This window comes from Myiozetetes cayanensis, unplaced genomic scaffold, assembly GCF_022539395.1.
Source record: "Myiozetetes cayanensis isolate MyiCay16 unplaced genomic scaffold, myiCay2020 scf10, whole genome shotgun sequence".
Lineage (NCBI taxonomy): Eukaryota > Metazoa > Chordata > Aves > Passeriformes > Tyrannidae > Myiozetetes > Myiozetetes cayanensis.
In genome coordinates this window covers 2156689-2183244 of record NW_026086605.1, presented here as the reverse complement: position 1 = coordinate 2183244, position 26556 = coordinate 2156689, and the positions used below count along the sequence as shown (strand labels likewise).

Sequence of the window (26556 nt, the reverse complement as noted above, 5' to 3'; positions counted from 1 at the left end):
GTGTTGCAAGCAGCAAGCTGGAAAAAGGCTTTCTGTGGGCTGTTACTTAAAATGTATAATGTAGATTAAAGTTGACCATGTCTACTGACCTTGGAATAGGTAGGATTTTCCTCCCTGTTTTATGGTGTACTCTAAGGCAGTGAAAAAAGATGCTTAAGGGATGAGATCAAAGGTTAATTCTTTATTATTGCAGGAAAGGTGAAAGGCCATTTTGAAATAGAAAAATCTCCTCCAACCACAGGCCAGACTGCCTTGGCTTCATCTTTTTTGGAGCAGATTTTTATAGCCCTTGAGCTCCTGTAACTTCTTGTACTGCTCCAGTTAATCAATCAGAAGGATATTCCCTGGGAGCACAGTCCATTTTTCTTCTCCCAGACACTGAGTAGCTCCTCTGGATTTCTCATCATTCCTAGCCACGTTAATGCACTTTGGTTACCTACAGCATCTCTGGCCCATCATCCAGTCCTTCTGTGAAGTAACCACGTGCAGCAGTGCTAGAAGGGGAACTGGCTGAGTCTTTCTTTCATCTCTTGGGTTTTTTTCCTGTACATTATTGCTATTTACCCTCTGTGTTTAAAACACTTCACCAGAGTATTTTAGTTTATTGCAAGTTTACATTTATAGGCTCTAACCATGCTAAGGCTGCTGGATGGGGGGTGTAGAGCTGGTGAAAAAATGAAACTCTGGAAGAGATCCAAGCAGTGTCTGATACAATTATTGTGCTTCATGAAAAAATAAAAGACCCCCAGAACACTTTAAACCATTTCTGATGCATGAGGTATATAATCTAAACTTTATAGCTTCATTTTCCTGCCTTCCTGATGTCCCTGAAAACAATGGCTATAATGGCAAAGACAGGTATGGAAGTAAAGGCAATGTTAATAAAGAAATAAGAATCAAGACTTGATTAGAGATCTTGTTAGAAAGGTTGGAGAATAGTAGGTAGATTTTGGAAATATGGAGGAAGTGGTCATAGAGTATTAACAGGATTATGGTGAGGGATGAAAAAATGGAAACCAGAAATTATAGAAAAATGGAATTCAGGAAAGTCAGGGCAGAGGAAGTGCCACATTGGTCATGGAGATTTGCACATTTCTTTGTGCTGAGCTGGTTCATTTCATGAAGGATCGTTTTTAAACTGTATTGAAATAATGAAAATGAGCAAAAAAAAACTAAAAAGAAGTGTGATTCCAGCCCTGGTTCTCATGCTGGTTTGTCCAGCAGGTGAGTTCCCCTCTGCAGACTGGGCATGGCAGCGTCTCTCTGGAAGGACTGTTCAGTATTCACTTGTGATTTATTTAAAGCTCCATAGTCTGCCTTAATAGTACTTTTTCTGTTTGTCTCCCAAGTGGTCACTGGATTTATTTTCCTAGAGGAATGTGCCAGGTACTTATGTTTGCTGAAAGTCAATATTATCCTTCATGCTGGTGGGATGGATGAGGGGGAAGCAGTGCACCTCTCTCTTCTGAATGGTGGCCTTGTTTGTGCAGTCACACTCTCTCCTTCCAGAGACACCACGTCTTGCCTGCAGGAGCTGCTTCTGATACCAAGAAAGGTCTGTCAGCTGCAAATCTGGTCCCCAAGATTAATCTCCTGATAGCTGTCCTTTCTTCCCAATGAAACCTTTCCACTCCTAATCTCTGATCTTAGAAAGTTGTGTCAAGAAGACAAATGCATCTAATGAGATGGGTTTGAGGATGTCTGCCTGCAAAGAGGCCCTCTCAAACAAAGCAGATGGTGAGAGTTGTGATGAGAAATTTGAGGGCCTTAGTCTTGCCAAAATACACCGTGTAACAACGTGACTTAAAAAAGCCTTTCAGTCCCATTCTGAGGAGCTCAAGTAATTCTGTGGGCTGAGACACTCTTAATTCTTAATTAGACTTAAAGAACCACAAAGTTGGACTGTACCATATGTCATAGAGACAAGTGGATTTTGTGTCCATATCCCCGTGTCTCCCTGATTTGCACTTCAATGCTGTTAGGACCTGTTTGCTTATAATTGCTTTTTCAATCTGGTTATGAGGCCTGTGGAACCAAACTGTAGCCTGGTGACATTTTACATAAGCAAATCTGGTGTCAAAGTTGAGTCCAGGTGATGAGGATGAAGGTGGAGGGTACCAGAGATGTCACTGTGAAGCAACCTGCATCCCAACTTGGCCACGGGATTTGGACTTGGCCTGAAGAGAGAAGGGAAGATTCACACTTAAAAGAGGGGAAGACTGGCAGGACAAGCATTTTAATTTTGTGTTAGCATTCACTTGAAACTCTGAGGTCAGCAGGTGACAGGCTGCTGCTTGCAGGTTTGAGGAAAGAGCCTTATAGAAGATTCACACCATTCACACCAAAAATGGAACAGCTGCCTCCTTTTTCAGTACATTTATCAGTAAGTGCCTTTGCTACTCTAAGGAAAATGTTGAGGCTGATGAGAAATCACACTCTAAAATTCTAAAACATGAGACATTAAATTATTTTTAGGACCTCTTCTCCAAATTGCCTGCAGAATCTTTAATTAAGAATGTGCTTAATTGAAAACTTTTGTATCCCTCAATTATTGGGATATTTTCTTGATGCTTTTAATATAGAATACATGGAAAATATAAAATAATAGAGTCAGATAGGTTGGAAAAGACCTTTAAGATCATGAAGTCCAAACGTAAATCCTGCCAAGTCCATCACTAAGCCATGACCTCAGGTGTTGTATCTGCAGGTCTTTTAAGTCCCTCCAGGACTGGTGACTCCACCACTTTCCTGGGCATCCTGTTTCAGTGCTTGACCATCCTTCTATGGAAGAAGTTGTGCCTAATACCCAATCTGAACCTCCCCTGGAGGCCATTTCCTCTCGTCCTATCACTTGTTCAGTGGGAGAAGACACCAACCCCCACCTGGTTGCTCGCTGATTTGGGAAAAGACTTGGTGACATGGGCAGCTAGAAGTGAGTGGAAGAAGAGAACTTATTGGTCACCTCTGCTCATGGTGTAAGCTTAGATATCTGAGGGTGGTGATTTAAGTGCTGTCAGTTGATTTAAAAAAAAAATCAAATCTTAATAAAACTATATTCTGAGTGAATGTATGTAAAACTTACATGGATTTTTGACCTGTGGGGCAGACTTAGAGCCTTGGCAGCAATTAGAGCCAGTACCGTGCTTAGAGGGGAGGGTAAATGAGAGAGCAGAGCACTAGGAAAACAACTGTGGATTCAGCCACTTCCTAACACCATGGTTCCGAGCTGGCTTGGTGTCAGGGGCTGGTGGTTTGCAGATTTTGGGTCGAGATTACATCTCTGCCTTCTCTCCTTTGTTCCTGCATCTGGCATCGCCACGACAGGTGTCGGCGGACTCGAGCTCCTCCATGAACTCCAACACGCCCCTGGTGAGGATAACCACCCGCCTCTCCTCCACTGCCGATGCCCCCATGCTGGCAGGAGTCTCGGAATATGAGCTGCCAGAAGACCCCAAGTGGGAGTTTCCAAGAGATAAGTATGTAGCCCGTTTGCTTCGGCACGACCTGTGCACGTCTGAAAAAGCTGGCGCGTTACAGGAGGAGGCATCTTTCCTGGTGTCTGCCGGGGTTTCTGTAGTTTAAAGAAAAATCTCAGTTGTCTGAAGCTCCTCTGAACATCAAGATTCAATTCAATTATCTGGAGTCAGTTTGGTTAAATAGAAACTAAATTTTCTCTGCCTGCCCTTCTGATTATACTTTCAGATTTCTGGTAGGTTTTCAGAAACTCTGATAAAAGGCAACTCCTCTGTTAAGAAAAGAGTGACTATTTCAGATTAGATATAATCTAGACTGGGAAAAATATCCACATACAAGCATTGTTGAAGGGCAGTCAAGCTTTCCCTAAACAATACCTCTGAACATGAACCCATGTTTCTTAGTCGACTACTTAATTGGTTAATATTTAAAAAACAGGTAATACAATATCATGTAGGAGATACAGAAAGTCTAGGTTTTGCTATTAGACAATCTTTTCTTTCTGTCAGGACTCTGGGTAGGATTTGGTGTTGATTGTGCAATAATCTGTGCTAAAGGTGATGATTTTTGATTAAGGGCGACATTTTGCATGTTGTGTGCATGTAATGCACAACTTATGGGGCTTAAAAGTATTGGGTTTCAAGCAGAGCATACTGAATTCTGGTATATTCAAATTCACGTGGCTACATAATATTTTCTTCAAAGTCTGTTGACTAACATGCAAAATGAGGTTTTGAATAATATGATTAAAACTGTAACCGTATTTCTTAATATAAAAAAGACATGCAAAAGAGAGATAATATAACACAGGTAGAACCATGGTTATTTATCAGAGTTAGTACTAACTTTGAGTAAATAACACCTTTTATCACAGACAGTTCTATTTGAAAGTTCAGGATTGTAACTCCTGAATAGAAGAGCTGCAATTTTGAACCTTTTGACAACTGTTCTGGAAATTATTTTATTGATGTAGCTGAAAACTAGTGTAAAATGCTGTAATTGCCACCTGCAGCATTCTAGTCAACAGTGGGGGCTTGTCTGTGTGCTGCTGTCAGCCCATGCCCTGGGGGGATACACCAAATGCGGAAAATTTTAGAGTTGCTAAACATTTAAACCCAGCATTCAGCACAAATGGAGGTGGAGCAGATTTGCAATGAAAGGAGGCTATTTAGAGGCAGTTTATTGGGTTGGGGGGCAGGAGGCACACAATGAGGGGTTTGTTACTTTGCTCCTAGCAGGGCAATAGCACATAAATTAACCAGTTTCCAATGCAAATGTTTGTTCTCTGCCAAGATCCTAAATTCAATTTTCGTTCTGGAGAACACGCAGGATGACCTCAGCACAGCATACGCTGCCCTTCAGTCTTTGCACCTTTTTAAACTTGCATTTGCTTTAGAAACCAGTCCAAAACAGCTCGAGGAATTCTCACCAAGTCAAAGCTCACACTCACAGAGTGTGCTGGCTGCCCTCGGGAGGAACCACCTCTCACTCCTGTCCTGTGCCTGAGCAGATAAGTGAGGATTTCAAGTCACTTAGCCCTGGTCTGACACTCTTCTGCTGATGGCAGTGACCAGCCCCTCGCTGTGTTTCACGGTGGAGGACAGAAGTCCATGCTTGTAAGAGTGAGTCCACCAGTGTATCACACCTGTGAATCCTGCTTTTGACCATGGAAAGCCAAGTCCTTAAGAGCTTTTGTGTGAAAATGTTTGTCTGAACCTGGCCCCTACACTGGGTAATGCTAGCAGCACCGCACTCACTGAGCACCCTCTCTGATTCCTGCACAGCACTGCTGCTGGGTGTCAGATGGTATTCTCTGCAAGTAAAGGAGACCAAATCTGGCCCTTAAGCAGTTAAGCTGGAACAAAAAAGAGGCTTTGAAGTTTGTTTTTGTATTCTGTATCTTTCTCCTCGTGAAGTCGAGGTCGACATCTCTGTGTCCGTCAGAGCTGAGCGGGTTTTGCTACCGGGTAAATGCTCCACAAAATGCACTCTGCAGAGCCCACTTAGTGACTGCTCCTTTTAGAAGGGGTTTATGTTGGTGCTGAGTTTGTTTCCCCCAGTCTCTGCCTCCCCTCTATGAGCTGAGCCCAGGAGGAGGCAGGAGGCACCTTCTGGTATCTTCTGTCTGGCCACCCCATCAGCCACCAGAAAGAGCAAAGGGTGCTGTAGTTATACCCACAGCTGCACCCAAACGTGGTGTCAACCGACTTGCTGTCTCTTGTCTTTTGGCACAAGACATCATTAGGCAAAGGATCCCCAAACAAAAAGCAAGAATATGGATTTTGAGCTGAAATAGAGCTGCCTGACAGTGTGTGTGATTTTCCTTTCTGTGTGCACTGTGCTGTTATGTCACAGGAGTTAATAATATTTAAAACGTCCTCCTGCTCTTGACGCCACCCTTAACGTAGTTTTCAGCTACATCAATAAAATAATGTCTAGAACAGTTGTCAGAAGGTTCAAAACTACAGTTCTTCTATCCAAAAGTTACAACTCTGAACTTCCACGGAGAACTGTCCATGATAAAAAGTGTTATTTTCTCAAAGCCACCTAAAGACTTCTCAAAGTTAATACTAACTCTGATAAATAATCGTGGTTCTACCTGTGTTAATATTATCAGTCATCAGCTGCCTGAGAGCAACCACGGGGCAACACACACAAAGAAACTTGTCTTCCACGTGCCAGCAGTCCATGTGAAAAGGAGGACGAGTGGCCACGTTACAGTGACAGGAGAGGCTGGCCCGTTGCTGGCTGCTCCTCAATTCCAGCCACGTTCTGATGCTCTTTGAAAGCTCTGCCTCCTCCATCTGTGTCTCCCTGCAAGCCATCAAGCACAGCCTCTTGTTACAGGGAGATGGAGAGCTCAAAAGCCGGGTTTGGTGACCGGTGTGCCTTTCTAGGTGCTCGCTCTGCCATCCCTAAGAACTTAACACACCCAGGCCTTATTGGTTCCATGTGACAAACGCTTCGTGCTGCAGCAAGTTGTTGTGCTGAAAGCTTTTTTTTTTATGTTTCACCCCTGGAATTTTCCCACTGGCTGCATCCCTTCCCCAGATGCTGTGTGTTAACCTGCTGTTTACACCTCCAGGCTGACGCTGGGCAAGCCCCTGGGAGAAGGTTGCTTTGGGCAGGTCGTCATGGCCGAAGCGGTGGGGATTGACAAAGACAGGCCCAAAGAAGCGGTGACCGTGGCAGTGAAGATGTTGAAAGGTAAGAAAATTGGGTGATTAGGGATCAGAATGGGCGACGTGGCAGTTCTCATCCGCAGAAGGTTTCTTTTGTGGCGTCTGAACTCTGTCATCGTTGTGGTGGGGGTCAAAGAGCACATAGCTGACCTCAGCCTTCAGCAGTTTGGGGTGTAAATCTGTGCCCTTGACAGCCTGTTTGTCTTGAGCAGTGAGTATTTAGGAGCCAGGAGATGTATTAACATCGTGTGGGTCTCTCTGTTTTCAGTTTATTTCATGTCAGAGGCTATCCATGTGTAGTTCCTAGCCCGTTCAGCCCAGGTGCTTGGTGCCTGTTTATTTTGAATTTAATTGTAAGGGTAGTTTGCAGGAGAGGCGTAGTTATTGGAGGTTTGATAGCTGAGGACAGCTTTTTTATGTCTGATATTGCTCTGCTGCCTTTTAACATTAAACACTGAAGACTTAGTCCATCAAGACAGGTTGATACTATTTTTTTAAAGACATATGACTTTGTGTAACATGCAGTGTATTCTGCATTTTGTGTCATATATTTTACACCAACTGCTGAGCCTTGGTGGAATTCAGGCTGGCATGCTAGAAAATATGAACTGAACCTGTTTCTTCTACAGATGATGCCACGGAAAAAGATCTGTCTGACCTGGTGTCAGAGATGGAGATGATGAAGATGATTGGGAAGCATAAAAATATCATCAATCTCCTTGGAGCCTGTACCCAGGATGGTGAGTAGGGAAAAGAAAGTAAACCAGGACTTTCCAACAGGTCTGCGAAAGTCTCATTAATCATAATTTTTCAAGAGGTTTGGAGGAAGCAGTCATGCAGTGATGGGATTTTTAGGTATTTCTCTAGCTTAACAGCAATATTTTAACTTCTGTGTCTCATTATAGCTGCAGCCTTAATATGAGAAGGGGTACTATATCATATGAAAACTCTCTAATCCTTTGCTGTAGGGAACAAATGACCTTTTGCAGGGGCTTTAGCCGTGCCTGTTGTTCTGAATTGTCAGTCCTGCTTTAGGAGAACTTTTATCCCACGAATTCAAAATGAGCACTTTTAGTCCAGGAGAGCTAATTATGCCACGACATAAAGCGATGCAGAATGGCTATAAGACCCTGGAAATAAATAAATAAATAAATAATTTTAAGGAGCACTTACCCCTTGTTTGAGACCTCACGGTATTTTTCGATTAAAAATGTTCATTTTTCAGTACATGGCGTGGTCTGAAAGGAACAGGCACAAGGTCAGGATTTAGGTACTTTATTTAAGCCACTAATTGTAGGTGAGTCGCTGTCCTGCTGTGGAGCTTTGGGCCACTCACTTCACCAGGTCCAGACTTCCTTTTTTTTATTTTATTATTTTATTATTTTTTATTTTCCTTCAAGTGGTGCTTACTGATTCCCCCATATAACACTTATCGACTCAGTTAATTTTATCGTAGAACGCTGAAATCTTCTTCACCTAAAAAAACCTTTCCCCTTGGACCTGACTCTGTGTTTTCCCTCCCCCTGTTTGTGTTTCTCCCCAGGCCCGCTGTACGTGATCGTGGAATACGCCTCCAAAGGGAACCTGCGGGAGTACCTGCGCGCCCGCCGCCCCCCGGGCATGGAGTACTCCTTCGACATCAACAGGGTGCCCGAGGAGCAGATGACATTCAAGGACCTCGTGTCCTGCACCTACCAGCTGGCAAGAGGCATGGAGTACCTGGCCTCACAAAAAGTAGGTGGAGAGCTCGGCAAACACTGCACGGAGCGCCTGATGTGTATTTCTGTGTGTTTTTTTTCCCCCCCCTCCCGGTTTAGTTTTGTTCTCGCCTCGTTTATGGTCGAGAATTCGCTGGGAAGGGTGAGCTTTCTAGAACGAGTTGCATAATCCGCGCTCTTGGAGATCGGTGGGAAAAATTCGTGCGCTTTTTTAAGGTTTTGTTTTGTTGTTTTTTTCCCCTTCATCTTTGTTTAACAATATTGCTAAAACGAGGCCCGGAATGGATCATTTAAAGTAAATATTGCGTGGCGTATCTGCAGTTTGAATTCATAAGCACAGGTGGTCGCTTGATTACACAAGTCACATTACTCCACCCATGAGACAGCAGGCTCTGTTTGCCTTCTGTTTCCAGTCAAATCAACCAGATCCATTCACATAGCGATGTAAAACAAATGAATTCAGTTACTGAAAGGATTTACGGAATAAGAACAGGCAGAGTTAAGAAGGCCCAAGACACCCGGGCAAAAATAGTGAACAGAAGAGGCAAAAATAAATGGAGTGTATTAAATTATGCACTTTACTTAAAACTGGTGTTTGCCAGGAGAGCAAGCTTGTTGAAAGAATTTATTTATCCTGCCATATCCCCAGACACTTATTTCTTAAACTTGGTCTTCAAACGTTATTTTATTTTTTTTAACCAGTAATTTGATTAAATTATAGTTATGAAACCTTAAATATCCCTGTATAACCAACTCTGTAAACATACTGTGGCTTGGTGGACAAGCAATCATGAATACCCCGGGTGGTGTTTGGGACCCGATGGCTAAACCAGAGCAGCAGATACTGGTGATAAATGCTTCCTGCAGGGTGTGGAGTGGTTAGTGGGATTTATTCCGATTTCCAGGCATGCCCACTCCCAAGCACGGAGCTGTTTTTAACCAAAGACCAGGCTGAGAGTGACCCTCCATTCCTGTTGTGTGGAGTCATGATTTTGTCGCTGGTTTTTTTCTGCACTGGTAGAGGTTGGGGGGGGGAGAGAGGGAATCTAGTTTTAATTTTGCTTTTATTCTTTTGTTTTGAAACAGTAAATCTTAGCCTAGTAGGGTCAACAGGGTGATGTGCATGACACCAAAACTCTTCCAGTGGAGTAAGCAGGAGTATTGATTAGGTGACACAACTCAGGATGTCTCTTCCTAAGATTAATGAAACGCTTGCCTGGCACTGAGCCATGTCTCAAGAAAATAGAGCTGATGTGAAAGGCAAAAATAAACCTTTTGCTTGGCAAATCTTGAGGACAGGAGGCGTCCTGCTGAGAGGCTCTGAGGTGCTGCTGTAGGACACTGCCCAGAAGGTGTGTGCACACACAGAGGTACACGGTGGAGCCACAGCATCCTTGGTGCAGCTCCTTGGCCAAAACACTTGATTGGTGCTGTGCTGAACTCGACAGAGTGTGAGGCAGAGGGAAAACAAAGGCAGCACACAGCAGGGCTGTGCATTCCGGTGCTTCAGATAGATCCCACCATTTCTGTTTGTGTTTCACGAGTCCTTTTCCCCTTAGGGATCCATTTACTGAGCTGCAATAATAAGAGAGCTGGTCTTCTCACGGTATTTCCATCATGCAGGAACTGTGAGAAGGCCAGTGTTCTTGTTATTCCAATCCAAGGAATGGCTCACTGAGACTTCAAAAAAAAAACAAAAAAGTTTGTGCACCTACCTTCTGCCTTACAAAAACCTTTTGCCTTACAAGCGGTTGTACTTAGAAACAATATCCCATTTCCAAAGTTGGTTGGATGCTTTTGGAGAGTAGGAAGGGGTGGCCCATGTTGTTTCTGCTACCATAGCATTGCTGATGCTGAATCAGAGGGCTGATTGGATGCTGAAATCATGTACTGTTGTCTAGCCCTGTGCACGTGAAGGCATTGCTGGAGCAGGTTTTTCCTGGCACTTCCCCATGGCTTAACCCAGGGAGGATCAGAAATTTCATAGGCTCATTTGGCCCACGTGGGATAAGAGATCTCAGCAGGTTGCTGGGGCAAATTGTAATGCAAGAAAGAAATCAACTGTTGTATTGCTTTTTGTAGTAGGTCAGTCCAGCATGTCTGTGCACATACTGAAATAAAGAGTACAACATAGAGTCATCCAAAATTTGGGGAGAGGGGGGAAATTTATATATTTAAAACTTGAAAATAAGCAGAATATGCTGGTGGGATTCCAAATGCCATGGTTCTTCCCATGCTCCACTACCACATTCTATCAACCCTAACAAGGCCACTTAAACACAGAAGTAATATCCAGAGCAGTCACAGAGTCCTTTCAGTGTCAGGGTAATGCTGACATAAGGAAACATCTCTCAGGAGATAACAACATGTTTAGTTTCAGTATCAAAGCTGTTTTAAAGGCAAACAGCCAAGCCCCAGTTGTTTTGGATCTGTTTTTTTTTTCTTTTCATCATTAAATTGTTACAGTCTCATGGTTGGAGTAAATACACACACCCTAGACATCTAGCTTACATTTATATTAATATCTTTAATATTAAGAACAGTTGCACCAATCCAGATTGTCAACTTTGAGCTCTGGTGAGACAATATAATTTAAGAGAAGCAAGACAATAAAAAGTTCATTAACAGTATTTGTAATGAACGTGCTGCAATACCTGTACCTGGGCACATGAAATGAAGAATGAATCACAAAACGCTTGGCACAGTTTGGGTCACCACCCAAGCTTTCAGCCTCAGCCAAAATAAAAGTTTTAAGTAGACCAGGATTTTCTAAGAGACTCCTTAGGGCCTTTGTTCAACTTGGGAACAGCAGTTGAGGGGATGGATTGCAATAATTAAGAAAATCATATTTCATGGGCTCGTTATAAATGTGTGGCTTTCCCACCTTGTTATTCAGGTTAAATCTGCAAAGGGGACTTAGTTATGGTACTGGAAGCATTGGAGGTACTTTCACTTTTACAGCAGTTTATTTCAGTGGGCTGTTTTTTTTCTTCTCTCTTTCCAGTGTATCCATCGAGACTTGGCTGCAAGAAATGTTTTGGTAACTGAAAATAACGTCATGAAAATAGCAGACTTTGGTTTAGCCAGAGACATCAACAATATAGATTATTATAAAAAGACTACTAATGTAAGTGGATGGTTTTCTAATCTCTGGAAGCAAGTGTTTCTTCCAGTGATTCATTTCAAAACTGTGTGGTTGTAAACTTAATGGGCTTCTTGTGCAGCAGCCTCACTTTTCATCTCTGACAGAAAACAGGGATCAAGGACATAAGCATTTCTGTCCCCTCTTACAGTGACAGCTGAAAAGATAAGCAAAGAGGCTGTATATTAGAGGATTAGAAATGCTAAAATACAAGAACATTTTTTTCCTGTGTCCCTGACTCCAGTCACTTGAAATAAGTAGAAATTACTAATAAAAATCCTGTTTCTGTGTGGTGGTGCCACATACAGCTTTATGCCTTTGCCTGTGCTTAGTTTGTTATGTACAAACTATGGTGGTGATATCAAAGTGGGGCTAGAGGTTGAGAAAATTGATTTGTACTTCCCACACTGTCACTGGTTTGCTGTTTACCCTGTACCAAATCAAGAAGATAAAACATTTTGGATGTAGTATTGGTGCCTAGTTTGAATTCCTTACACCCCCCAGGGGATCTCTTGAGGTCCTGCTGAGCTGCCCTTGGGTTTTGATGGGAACTTTGCACAACTCATTGAGTTCTTCAGACTTTAATATTTATAAATATGACTTATTAATTTGTATAAATATGACTTTATGTTAACAATCATTTTAAGTGGCTTATCTATGAAAATCACTAAGTGAATTAGTGGCATTTTACTGGTGATATTTGCCTACTTCCAAAAGCCAGAAGAACCCAGTTACAGCAGTACTGGAAGGGGTTGAATCTTCTTCATGTCACACCCAGCCCAGTTCCTGAGCTCCAGGCAGAATTTGTGTGCAAAGCAAGAGGCAGCTCTGACTGTGAGCTTTGGGTCACTGCAAAAGGAACAGGAAAACAAAATTCTTGGGTTTAGTGATCAATTTATTTTTGCAGGCAGGCCTGGTTTTCAGAGGATTTATTAGTTGTGGTGTTTTTGTCTTTAAAGAGCCGTAGTAAAATAGTATTTTTGATTTTGATCTGCTTGTCCTATCTTTCCCCTAGCAAGCAGTCTGGGAACTTTTTGGGAACCCTCAATGCTTTTAATTTTATCTTCAGTGTTTATATCCACTTAACTTAACAGTGTCCCTACTTTTGCACATTTCACTAGTTTTTCACTGCAAATGTTAAAGGTAAATTATGTGCTGGTTTGCATTAGCAGACTTCTCTTTAAAAATTGATTACTCTTTAAAAAAAATTGTGATGCTAAAATCATCCTGGAAATTGCTACCATTGTGATTTTTTTTCTTCCCTTCCTCTCCAAACTCACAGGGACGGCTTCCAGTCAAGTGGATGGCTCCAGAAGCTCTGTTTGACAGAGTTTACACACATCAAAGTGATGTGTAAGTGGTCTGATTTGAGTGGGGCTTGGGGGGGCGGGAAGGAGGGTCGTTTCGACGTGTATCTGTAAAAGTTTGGGATATTTTAAACGTATTTTGCTGTTGTCCTTTACCTTTAAGAGTTTTCACTCTGTTTCACGTATTAATAGATGGAACTGGGCTTGCCCTTAGAAAGTGAGGATTTTATGGTAGACTGCTAACCAGTGCTCTGTTACTAATCTGCCCGGCTTCAAAGCACATGAAAGGTGGAAAATGCTAACCTCCTTCTGTCACTGCGGAAGTTTCCCCCCTTGAACTTATTTACGGATGTGCAGCTACAAAGAGTCTATCTAATTTGCTTGGCTTTTGACATACTCTGGACTTCCTTCAGGTTTAAAAAAAAAAAAACAAAACACAGAGAGAAAAGAAAGGGAGAAAAAAAACCAGGGAAAGTTCATGAAAACTTCTTATAAAAATCCGTGCTAAGATTAGGTATAATAAAACATAGGCTGGACATACTGGAAAAGATTTCGCTGGTTTTTAGAAGTGGTGTTGCTTCCCAGTAGTAGTTCACATGCAGTAGGAAATCATTGGACTCTGACACTCCAAAAATCTTTTAATGTGAGCACAGAGTCTCTGGCTGATGCAACTGCTCAGGGTTTATTCAGCTAGCTGTTACAGTTTGGTGTGCATTGTGCTCGAAGGAGACGTGTATTTCTTTTGCAATACAGATGAAGATCTTAAGTTTTTTTATTTCTCCAAGAGAAGCTGTCAGCTGTAAAAGGGGCTGGATGCTTCCCAGCACAGGTGTAAAAGGTTATGGATGTGCAGGGTTAAAAAGAAAAAAGGCAGGATGGAGAAAATAAGAAGTATCTCCTCTGTCTTTAACCTGCATGCACTTCCCGAGCTGCTCTCTCCTTATGAAAACCATTTACCGAGGCGTTTCCTGCAATCTTTACATCATTTACAAAGGAAACTATACACACAGGTTAAGGGTGGATCAAACTTGTGTTTTAAAATAACATCTTGGCAAAATATTTAGGTGAACGTGAAGTAAACCACTTCACTGGCTGGGGACAGAAAGTCAGGTCTGAGCTCCTCAGCACGAGGATTTCAGTGCCGGGACTCAGAGCCTCTTGGCCCCGTGGTGGCTTTGAAGATGGCTAAAGATAATATTATTGTAAGTTTGTGCAAACAGTTTGCTAAAATACCCTGCTGCAGAGCTGGGGGAGCTGCGGAGGAGCTCAGGAGCCATTGCAAGCTGTGTGCTGTTGCTCACCTGGCAGAGCTGCCTGCCAAAGAGCCCCAGGTTGCCAGCAAGACGTGATGAGGCAGGCAAGCAGGCAGGAAAACTGCCTTAAAATGATCCTCCTTCATTTCCTAGCAAAAGTTAACAACAAAACAAACAAACAAAAAAAAAAAGAAGAGCAGGGTGATGTAAAATATTTTTGTTTTGAACAATCTGCTTTTTCCAAAATATCCTGCCACATAATTGCGATCCAGCTGAGCTGTGAGTGTTCTGTAAGTCATTAAGCTGTGAAGATGCAGTTCCTTGCAGTTTTGCAGCTCAGAGCACATCAGACAAAGGCTAAGGGTGTGCTTGGGAACATGCTGGGCTCAGTCCCCATTCTATATGCTGTCCATGCAGCTGATGCACTTCCCAAAGTGCTGTCCTGCTCCAGGCAGTCAGACCTGGGCAGAGGCTCATTTAAGCATCTCTTAGGAGGGATTGGAATTCCCTTCTGTTTCCAGCAGTCAGGCAGATCTACTAATGCAGTTTTCTCTTTGATTTGCAGCTGGTCATTTGGTGTGTTAATGTGGGAGATCTTCACGTTAGGAGGATCACCCTACCCAGGAATCCCAGTGGAGGAACTTTTTAAGCTGCTTAAAGAAGGGCACCGGATGGATAAACCTGCCAACTGCACCAATGAACTGTAAGGACCCTGAGTTGCTGTACCAGGGTTGAAGGGCACAATTTCACTGAATTCACGTGTTTAATGCTACCCCCAGCAGAATCAAACACTGTCAGAAGTGCTTGACTCGAAAATTAGGGGTATAGATCCGTAAAGAAAGAGTATGAAAAGGATTTCAGGAGATGTTTGGAAGAGGAAGCTTCTTTGCACACCCTGCTGTGATCCTGTTGAAAAAAGAAGAGATTATCTCCAAGCCAGTCTCTGACAGTGTTTTTACACCTATATTTGCTTTAATATTATTAACATGAAAATTCATAAATACTGCACATTACCACTGATCATATGATATGTAAGGCACATCAGGCTGCTTTTTTACACCAAAAAGTACATCTGGGAACTTCTGTGTTAGCACAGCATTATCTCCTGGTGATGAGGGGAGTGTGATTTCCCCTCCTGGTATTTCTGGTATTTCAATATAGACCATCTTTTCAATATAGACTATTTTTAATTATTTTCCCATTTTAATTTCTGCACAAAGACTGCAGTCCCTTACATGCAAAAAATACTGATGCGTGTGTAATTTAATACCTTTGAAATTTAATACCTTTGAAATTGCTGGCACAGAAGGCTTCAGAACAGAGTCCACAACCAGGCAATTTAGGCACTGAGCTGGGGACAGACAGGAGCTGAGAGCACCTTTGAGGGTGGGGAGCATTGCACGAGTTTGGGAATTCAGCGGTCCACGTGTGGAGCTGTGTGTGCTCCCTGCTTTGCTGGGGAAGAACAACACGGGCTGTATGTGGAAAGTTTAGCGAGGAGGACGCGTGATTTTAATTAAAGCCGAGCAAATGTGTATTTCTTACAGCTACATGATGATGAGAGATTGCTGGCATGCTGTGCCTTCCCAGAGACCGACCTTCAAACAGCTGGTGGAAGACTTGGATCGGATTCTCACCCTCACAACTAATGAGGTGGGTAAATCGTCTCCCTCCGTAAGCTGCCCATCAGGACAAATGGTTCAGGGGGCAGATGGAATTTATTTAATTATGAAATCTCGCTCAAGTTCACTTCTTGTTCCGTTTGTCGTCGTGTCCTCTGAGGTTACACACAGCTAAACTATGTAACCTGTGAAATCCCCAGCCTCTTGCCATTATGCCTTGATTTATGTAACTGAAAAGAAAACACACCATTAAACTGGTTTTGTTTCTTGCATCTCTTGATGTTTTTAGCGTGGCAGTATGGAGGGACTGCACGCCACAGGTCGAGAGGCGATATTTGTGTTTCAGCGTGAGTTTCACCTGAAGGAGGGACGTAGAGCTCGTGGTGTTCTTCATTTATCGGCTCGGTTCGATCCCCAGCCACGATATGTAGGTCAGAAGAGGAGAAACTGTCAGTGGTAGATTTCAGATGATGTGTGTCTGAGAGTGAATTAGGTTCAGTGAAATAGCTCTCTGTGGAGGGAACGAGGACCCACGGGGGAACGTGCAAACAGCCATCCAATTATCCAAAGGTCCTGCCTAACGCTGCTTCAGGTTGGGATGTAGGAATGCAAAAAGGGTTTATTTGAAGAGCGTTCTTTCAGAGGTCTGAGATATTATTAGTTTTAGCAAGGAACACACTGATTAGGGTATTCACACAGGAATCAGTTCTCTTATCACTAAACCACATGCACCTTTGAGGAAAATCACAAGTGATGGAAACGTTGATTCTTTTGGTGGAAACTTCTTTTAAGAGAAAATACTTGGTGTCCCAGAAATATTCTACAAGCTCCCATTACTTCTGAGAAATTAAATGTATAATGGGAGGAAAAAAAAGAAAGCACTTACACAGGGAAGTTGCAATAACTTGTTTTGACCGTTTCAAAATGAGGTTTTCAGATTTTTTGTGTTGCTTCTTTATAAGGGGAGAAGGATGGATGAAAAATTTGAACCGCTTCATATGGCTTCTCATCATTACATTCTAATTTTTTAGAACTGTCAGAGAAATAAAGGATTATGGAGGAGCTTTAGGAAAGCCTGCATACAATGGAGATGACAGGAGAACCCGAGGAAAGAGATGCCATTTTTTTTGTAACCATCATTTGCCCAGCAGATCTGGTTGGAAAAGATTCTTTGGCTTCAGTAGCAGCTATAAATTTATCTTGGTTCTGGCTTTAAGGCTCACTCCAAAAAGTGGCACCTTCAGGCACGGCTCAGGGATGGGGCTGGAATGTGGAGTTGGTGACGCAGCTCTGCATCCCAGTACCATTTTCACCTCATCCCATGCTGACTGCCTCTTCTCCTGCCTGATTTATAGATGATTTCACAAGACCAGTCGGATGGGCCGGCTGCCACTGCGGACTGCTGGGTGGCTTGGACTGGATACGTGTTTGCAAAGTCAAGAGGGAGGTTCTGGGCTGCAATTCTAAGCCTGGGAAAGGATATTGCTTTCTTTTTTGTGTGTGTGTTTAACCACCTTGCCTTCCCAGTTCTGTGCTGCTCATAGACCTGGAATGATCTCAGAGGTAACCTGAAAAGGCCTTTGGGGTTATGTAAATTACATAAGAGTAGAATCATAGGAATGGAACGGAGGGGAAAAAGCTTAGGAACGTGTCCAGTCCACCTGATGGGCCTACGGTGGGATCCACTATACGTTTGTCATTCCTGACAGATGTTTATGTAACTTGTCCTTAAAGATCTCCTCTGCTGTGTTTCGGCATCGCCCCTTGACAGCCCATTGCTTTGTTTCCCTAATCTCTGATCTTTCAACAAGCAGGCATTGCTTTTGTCCTGTTTACTCTGGACGTGGAAAGCAAATTATTTTGCTTGTCTTTGTAGCCCATTTGGTGTTCCTGGAAGCTTGTCTTTATCTCAGTGTCTCCTTTGTCCTCCGTAGCTTTCGAGATCTCTGATTCTGTGTAATCTGCACTGTTTTCCAGAAGTGGAGGTCCTTCATGCTTCAGTGTGACAGCACTTCTTATTATCCTCTCCACGGTGGCACTTTCCCTTTCCCCCCAGAATCACACTGTTGGCACGGGGTCAGCCTAGTTTACCCAACAACCTTAAAGAGTTCCTAGGGCAGCCAATAATATCATCTTCTGCATTTGTACAAGTAATTATTTCTGCTTAAATAGTAAAGTCTTGCTCTTTCCCGTGTTGAATCATCACCTGTTGCATTTTAATGGGTTTTCTTGTTAGGTTTTTTCCCCAAAAGTCTCTTTATTTCCCAGGTTTCCGTGAGCCACGTGAGCAGAAGCCACCAAGGGTCAGTCTCCTGGCTGTGTTGTTATATCAACACCAGGAGCCAACCTGGTGTTAGTTCTTGTGCCCCTTGATGTGACTCTGGCCATGGACACTGGATAGGGATGTGGGAGAGGGGATATGGATCCCCTCCTTCAATACTGAATTCATGACTGAATTACATCAAGTCTTTCGATGTGACAAGCCACATCTGGATGGCCCTTGAGAAAACCCTCTTGCTTCAGATACTGGGATGCTTTCCCATTCTAACTGTCTAGAAAGTGGCTGATTATTTCTGGTCATTTAGGACTGATTGTGTAATCCATGAATACGTGCCAGAATTGCCCCTGTGGATTTTCCAAAAGCCTTGGCAGCCAGAGAGGTTGTAATCGATAGATCCAAACTCCCCGTTGTATTTCTCAGCATTTTAAAACTTGCCTTCCACACCCTCCTTTCAAAATGGTGACCAATTTTTTTTAACTGTAATATGGTAATGATTGAATTTCTGACTTGAAAAAATATGTTGGCCAAATAACTAAATTACCCCAAACCTAAGCACAGCAGCCTAAAATACTGACTGAGGTGGAAGACTTGTCTCGTCAGTACGATCATAACTTGTGGTTTAGCAAATGAAGAGATTGCATTTAAATGAATGCAGCTGCCTTTAGAAGTTGAAAGAGAAGGAACATTTCAAGGGGAAAAATAACTTTATTCTCTTGCCAAAACTGTTGTTTCTAGCAAAAGAGCCTTAACCCGAGACTTGGATTCAGCAGATGATATTTCCTTTTTTAACGACTGCTTTGGTCATGGCTACTCTGAGGCACACAACACACACACACACACACAAATATGCACTGTGAAAAAACCCCAAATCTCGAGAATTTAATTTTGTTTTTCTTTCTGTTCTTCTTTTTTTTTTTTTTATTTTGCACGTATGCCACTGCGTGTTTAAACACAAATTTAATATCACAAAATACAAAACAGATATTCAAAGTGACCAAAGGAATATAAAGTTGGAAGTGCCTTTCCCTCTCCAAATCACTACCATGTGCTAAAGAAAAGTGGTTCTATTTAGGATGAAATTTCATTTTTATCATTGCGAGTGAAAAGTCCTCTTTTGATGTGGTTGCCATGTTTATTCCCACTGACACAGCCAATGCTGGGGATGTTGGGCTTTCAGAAAATACCGTGTTATTGGTTTGGTTTTGTCTTTCTCCGCTCGAGCTCCCTGTTTTATGAGATGTTTGGAGCAACGGGCAGCTTTGAAACGGGCGTAGTTTTTAAACTTTCTTTTTCTCAATCTAAAAGATGATCAACCCAAATCTGAGCAGTGGCAATGTGTTCTTCCCAGATTTACTCACTGTCTAAAAAATCGCTTCATTTGTTCTGTTCCAGGAGTACCTGGACCTCAGTGGACCTCTGGAGCAGTACTCCCCCAGCTACCCCGACACGAGGAGCTCGTGTTCCTCGGGCGACGACTCCGTGTTTTCCCCCGATCCGATGCCTTACGAACCTTGCCTTCCCAAGTACCAGCACATGAACGGGAGCGTTAAAACATGAAAGGAAAGTCCCACAGAGGAACAAAGAAACATCGAGCTACCTACCGTGTAACCACACCCAACCTTTGCTCCGGGATCTCAGTGTTTTCTGCTTGTACATATGAAATATGGGGAGGAAAAAAAAAACCAAACCCAACAAATCAAAAACCAGCTTGGAGGAAAAGCGGTCACAACCCACGTAAAGAATCTCATCGTTTGCGACTTTGAAACGTTCCCAGGAGAGAATGTTCATGAGCTGTGTCTGGATGGCCATTCCTATGAATTTTCTGGCTTCCTGAAAAAGCTGCGACAGACTTTGTTTGTACAATGGACCAGTTGGACTTGAGGCAAACTCGGGGTCTGCCTTTCTTGTTTATTTTGTAATATTTTGGAGAAAATATATGTTGGCACACACTTACAGAGCACAAATGCAGTATATAGGTGCTGGATGTATGTAAATATATTCAAAATATGTATAAATATATATTATATATATTTACAATGAATTATTTTTTGTATTGATTTAAAAAAATGGATGTCCCAATCCACCTAGCAAATTAGTCTCTTTTTTTAACAGCTATTTGCTAAATGCTGTTCTTACACAGAATTTCTTAATTTTCACCATCCAAGGGTGGAAAATACTTTGCTTTCAGGGAAAATGGTATATCGTTAATTTATTAACTAATTGGTAATGTACAAAACAGTTAATCGTTTATAGGGTTGTTGTGTTTTTGTAATTTAAATGGCATTTCTATGCAGGCAGCACAGAGAACTAGTAGATATATTGCTCAGACTTTACTAGTTTTCAGATCTTAAAAAAAAAAGAAATATTTACAGTATATAACTAATTTGGGGGAATTAATCTTTTGATTTATTTGTGTTTAAATACTGCAGTGTCAGATGATTATTCTTATCAAAACCAAATCCTTTAACAAGAAAGTCTTTTATTCTCAATACCTGTCACTTTAACAATTTAACTCTTTAGCAAGGTTTCCCATGGCCAAAGAGCAGAGTCATTCCATGCCAAAAAAAAAGGGAGAGAAAAGAAAATTTTAAAGAAAAGTTCTTAAAAAAGGGGAAAGACATGAATTTGTCTATAACCATAGCAGAACATGCTGCTCTAAAAGGAACTGAGCTTCTACCCTGAGTTGCACATGCATCAAATTAAGTGCAGTTCTCTTCCCTGAGTTGGATAATGGGTTCCAGATCTTTTGGCCGGGGTCTTTTTGCCTTTTAGACTATCCCTCTATTGTAACTTAAGTTAAAAAGAGAGAAGTTGTTTATAATGACAGTTTGCCATAGGAATATCAGCGTCTTTTTAAGGGATTAATTCATGCTGACTCCAGTATTTCCTTGTGATCCATTCCATAACAGTAGGTGTAGCACTGGCCTCTGCCAAAATATCACTGTTGTTTGTATCTTTTTACGGAAGTCTTGTGTTTTTACTTTCAGAACACTCACACTGATGTGGCCATGGAATATGAATGCAAATCACACTGTTTTATGTGGTGGTGTGTTTGGGGTTTTTTTAATTTTTTTTTTTTTAAATAATTTTTTTTTTTAAATTGGGTCAAATAAGTATTAAAATCTGTTAACTTTTGTACTGACAATAAAATGTTTCTACAGATCTTAATGTTAAAATTACAAAAATAAATGTCATGCAGCTTATTTTTCCTAACCCTCTGTTGTCATACAAAATGGTTTCCTGAACATCAAGAGATGGAACACGTCCAGAAATGCTTCCTTTTGGCCTTATCATAGATCCTATATTACAAAGCAGTCCTTTCAGGAATAGTGCTTTTCCCTGTGTCTTGGAAAATGCCTACTCATGAATAGCATGGCTTCTTTGAGTAAACATATGTGCAGTCTTTGGTGGAAAGTGGTTTGAAGTGCTCGCAATGTAGACATAAAGTCTGTTCTCTTTCTATTTGGTCATTTAATTAGTGAGATTTCAGATTCATGCTGGAGAGGCTGGAGGACCATTTGCATGGGAGAAGTAAAAAAAAAAATCTCAGCAGGTGGGAGGAGGCAACATGGAAAGAGTATGAGAGTTTTTTTATTATTATTGTTATTATTATTTGGTTTTTTACTTGGAAACAGAGGACACACCAAAACAGCTATTGCTTGAGGCAGAAATGGGGGCTTTATGGCATATTGCTGCAGGTTAGCCAGAAAAGATGTGCTGTAAAAAGTTCTTCAGACACTAAACTGGTTTTTTGAGGGTTTTTCTCTCTTTCTACTTTGACTAAAAATCCCACACCAATCCGAAGAAACTTTCTGAAAAAGTTCGTGTTAAAAACTAGATTTTTCTACTGAGAGTTATCTGATAGCAAAATTCCTGCTGACTTCCCTAAAAACCATCATTAATTAGCATCAGTGGTGGCTGCTGTGGCACAGAAAGCACAATATTCGTAATGACACACGTCTGGTTTTGTAGGATTCTTTTAAAGGCTCTCAGAAGATCTTGAATCTTGCTCTGCTTGTACTGAAATGGATTTAAATGCATTTTTCCTGCTTTGATGTCTTTTCTAAAATAACGGTATGTAAACACACAAACACGATGAAAAGTGCTGCTAAATAATTTTATTTGGTTGCCTTGATTTTGTTTTAAACGGTTTATTTGCTTTTCCTTTGTTTTTTTTTTTAGCCCTCGAAGATTTTTTTAGATTTGCACCTTGGTGAGAGATCACAGTTTCACAAATGTTGGCTCAGGTGTATTACTCCGTTTTCCTAATTTTATAGTGTAATCCCTGGATTATTTTTATGCTTTCCTGCTATGTGGAGACTTTCTTGTCCGTTGAGTGGTGACCAGTTTCCTTCTCTGAAAACCCTGGCTCTAGAGCAGGGCACAGAAGCCTCAGTCTCTGGGGCAGAAGCAGAATATCCTCTGTGTGTGGAGCTGCAAGAGGAAATAAACAGCAGAAAATAAAACCTGGCACTGAAATTTGTTCAAAGGGGAAATATTCCTTATCCATGCCTACCTTTGGAAGTTTTGTGAGAAGAAGGGGTTAGGAATTTGGATTGCTCTCTCATCTGAAAATGAAGTTGCCATTTATAACAGGAGTGGTAATGAAGAGTAGCATTTTTTCCAGAAATGGATTTATATTAATGTGGATAATGAGGGTTATGTTCTGTGGGTAATCAGTTTCCTGCAGCACCTGATTGTTTCTTGTGTCCCCCCCCCTTAAAATACTGATTTGAATCAACTCTGCATAATATTTGAGAAAATATGAATGTGGAAATAATGTTTGTTATGGCTCAAGTCCATAAACAAGTTCTTGTTGCCTGTTTTGGTTTGTTTTGTTTGTTTTTCACCACTGTTTTACTATAATACAGCAAGTAGCATGGGCTCTATCCAGCAGATAAGAGTATAGCTTCAGTTCTGTCTTTCTGATGATTTAATACCATCCAATATCTGCTTCATTATGCTGTTGCAAAAGTAAGAGTTGAACTGTGTCTTGAGTTTCAAATCTGTCTAAAGACAAATAAGTTTATTGTTCTATTTCTGGAAGTAACATGAGCAGAGCTGTGTGCTCAGTCTAGTGATTCTCATATCTAGCCCTTGGGAAGAGAGCACCACAAAACCCTGAGGTTTAGAGACCATCATTTTAGTGGAAGGTTCAGTTATCTCTAAGTAATTAATTAAACCAGGAGAAAGTTAAGAGTTGTCTTGGTCAAGGTGTTAGAGTAAGATGCTCTTTAATAATCCTGCCCTAAAAGCTCCAGATCCAGTGCCAGATGGAGCAAACCTCCTCTCCTGTGGCTCAACACTGAGCAAAATCCATCAGGCAACTGGTTTTCATGTTCCCTCCCGTCCTCCAAGGCTGTGATGGGAAAGTTCACATCCTGCAGACCCCCAGTGATAAGTTTTGGAGATTTTCTGTAGTCCAGGAAGCGGCTGCTCAAGTCAAACCCTGTTCAGGAAAGGTAAAGAACTGTTGGAAGACAAATCCCTTAGCAAACCTCCCAGAGACTTTAATATGTTTTAGTTTCATTTGCATTTTTTTTAAAGCAACCTAACATACTTGAGGGAGGGGAAAGAGGTAGAAAAGTTGCTATTCATAGAAGAAAAAAAGCTATAGAAGGGGGATAGAGAGCCTACCAACCAACACTTGTTTTTGAAAGGTCATCTGTCCATTCCTGTAATCAGGAAGCTCTGTAGCTGCATAATTTGATCTAATAATTGGAAAAATTTCATTGATTTTTCCACAGTAAATGTAACAAATTTGCTGTCATGAGGCATAAGTTGCTTCCAACAGTTTGTGCTTGGAAAGGCCGTCCATCCTATGCCTGTGTGTCTTTGTACTTCTGAGCTTTTGTCACTGTGAGTCCTGAATGTTACAAGCAGCTTAAATGCATTAGACTTTGTGGAGCAAGTCTTCTTTTTTGTCCCCTTTTACCAGATTTGACCGGATTTCCTGTAAGACTCCTGAAGGAGAGAGAAGATGGGCACGGTCATTCTCTTCGCAAGAATGCACAGAGAGAACAAGGGAAGAGGCTCCAGTTGCTTCAGGGTATTTCTGACTGAATTTTAGAAGCAATTTCTTCACTTTGGGACCACTCAGATGCTGGGATAAGCTGCCTAGAGACGCAGTGGAATCTGCCTGGATGAAAATATTCCGGACTTGGCTTGACAGGGCTGTGGATAACCTCGTCTGTGGCCCTGCTTTCGACACAGTGTTGGCAAAGATCGTCTCCAGGGTCCCTTCCAGATGATTCTGTGATGATTCCAGATTCTCTGTGATTTTGCAAATCTGTGTTACCGGCCAAAGGTAACCCAGATCTGCAGCAGAGCTCTGGGAAGCTGCGCTGGCACATGTGGAGGTTGTCAGGGGATGTATTGTTCAGTAAATTCAATTTAGCGATGCACTTAGCAAGAGAGAGGTCCCCCTCTATTAAGGATGTTAAAAGTCATGTTCTGGGTTGCTTTGATTATCACAACTGGCCAAAAAGTTTGTGATTGGATTCCTATGCAGTGGAAACCAGTGTTTTGTCAAAAGCCTTCTAAAGCATGAGTGTCCTGCAGGAGATGAAGTATTTTGACTTCATCAGAATGACATGACCCTGCCACAGTCATCTTGTCAGAAGGAAATGAAGTCATTTTATGTTGCAGCTATTTAATAGTAGACAGTAGCATATAAAGTCAAAGTAAGAATGGAGTATTTCGATTTTATCAAAACAGAATACTTAGACTAACTCAGTGTGACATCCAGGTACTGCAAATAATTGCACTTTTAAAATGTTTTATTTCCAGTTCAGACTGAAGATGAGGTTTCCTTGAAGAATGCACTTCTAAGTATCAAAGGTGTTTATACTGCTCAGACTGCCTACCAATATTTTGACAGGCTTTTTCCTCATGTACTTCCTGTTGTCCCCTACAGCCAGAGGCTGTGAGTGAGGCCAGGATACCTTGGGATGGTTTGTAAGGAGCGTTTCCACTGCCCAGCACTCCCCTGAACGAGTGAATTACTGGGAAAGCTTTCTTCCAAAGCCTCAAAGGATTTCCAGGGAGGACTAATATTTCTTTGTGGCAGAGGAGCAACTCATCTCTTCTGCTGTGGTCTGAGGAGATAAGGAGAAGGTGGAGATAGGACATCAAACAAGAGCCCTGGTGTCACTGCTGTTTGGGGAAATCTATGACCCATTACACTGGAACCTGTGTGAAATACAACTTATGGGGGAAAAAAAGTAATCAGTAGTCCCAAGGACTGTTTTAATGACATCTGAGAGAAGGTAGCTGAGGTACAACATTTTGTCTAGACACGTTTTCCCTGACACAGCTATAATTTTGGGGAGGGGGACTGTTCAGCAGCATGCAGGGCTTTCTTTTCCAAAAGTTTGTCGCCAGCTGAACGCTGCTGTGTGGCTGAATTCAGTAAGTGGGAATGATGCTTTGGGTGTTCAGCAGAGCAGCCACACCCAGGGCTGCACAGAGGGAGTGTGGCAGCACTGGAGTAAATGGAGCTGCACCTTCTTACAGGCTGCCTGAATTTCAAGTGGTGTGTGCCAAATCCTAAGCGCCAAGAGCACCTGGGAGCAGTTTTGCCACCATGGAAGCTCCTGAGGAAATGCTGGCCTCATGAGGGGAGCAATGAAGCACCGTGGGCTTCTTCAGCTGATGTAATCCAAGTCTTTTCTCATGGCAGAGGAGATGTAATGCTCACTTATCAGCTGGTCAGTGAAGGATCTGTTGAGTTGTTCTTTAAAGGTAAGTAGCCCTTGAATGGTATTTTTCAGTCCAAATAGTATATTTTTTTCAAATTAGGTGTACAGACTAGGTCTGCACAAGATTTTTTGTAGGTCCAGCCTTCCATGTTGCTAAATCATGAAGGTAATGCCATATAAATGTTCAGTAATCACATAATAGGCATGATCATGTCCGGGTTCTGGAAGAGCCAATAAAAATGTTAATAACCAGATAAAAATGGTGAAGAAAAAAATGTTTTTATTGTGAGTTAAAAGTAGTGGTGGGTTTGGTTTTTTTTTCCTTTTAGTATTTGGCACCGCTTGCTTGCTCCTCATTTGACTTTTTGCTCCATTGTTCACAAATGCTCTGGATCCTCATCTGGTTTAATAGTTGGGAAACAACAGTTAACATTCAGGATGCTTCCAACAAGCCTTAAACCCCCCAGAATTTCATGTCTGGTGTCTCTTGGGATAGCAAGTGCCCTAAACATGAAGGATGTCACTTGGATCCAGGCTCAAATCTTGTAATCTCTATTTTTCTGTGTATGTAAGTGCTGGCTTCACAGTTACACAGTGTGTGTGCTGAGCTCCCTTTTTCCTCAGTGTTGCAATAACCAAGGGGGGAAAAAAAATCTGCTGTGGTTTTCTTTAGGCTTTTTTTTTTTTTTTTTCCACTCACTGCAGGCAGATGAGGAGGGAAGAGGCAGCAGTCCCTCATTTTTGTAGAGCCACATTGGTTGTCTGTCTTGTTGGAGCCTCCACCACCTCGTGCCCTCGTTTTGGTACACCCCAGATCAGTAGTTAAAGAACACACATCCTCCAAGACTCGTATGTAGTGGAGATTTCCTTGTAACTC

General features: G+C 41.9%; 1 protein-coding gene across 8 annotated transcripts in view; it reads left to right on the top strand.

Annotated features, from left to right (window-relative positions):
- FGFR2 (fibroblast growth factor receptor 2) overlaps positions 1-21182 on the top strand; it is an 81833-nt gene extending 60651 nt beyond the window's left edge. For 6 of the 8 annotated variants that reach the window (XM_050335293.1, XM_050335277.1, XM_050335328.1 and 3 more), the window contains 9 exons: positions 3326-3476; positions 6560-6681; positions 7286-7396; positions 8200-8390; positions 11379-11501; positions 12799-12869; positions 14642-14779; positions 15624-15729; positions 19372-21182. In XM_050335293.1, the coding sequence (XP_050191250.1) occupies positions 3326-3476; positions 6560-6681; positions 7286-7396; positions 8200-8390; positions 11379-11501; positions 12799-12869; positions 14642-14779; positions 15624-15729; positions 19372-19536 (1178 nt within the window). In that variant the 3' untranslated portion in view covers positions 19537-21182. Of the gene's footprint in view, positions 1-3324; positions 3477-6559; positions 6682-7285; positions 7397-8199; positions 8391-11378; positions 11502-12798; positions 12870-14641; positions 14780-15623; positions 15730-19371 lie in introns of all 8 variants that reach the window. The other 2 variants (XM_050335319.1, XM_050335268.1) reach the window with 1 other exon arrangement.
- Positions 21183-26556: the final 5374 nt, after the last annotated feature.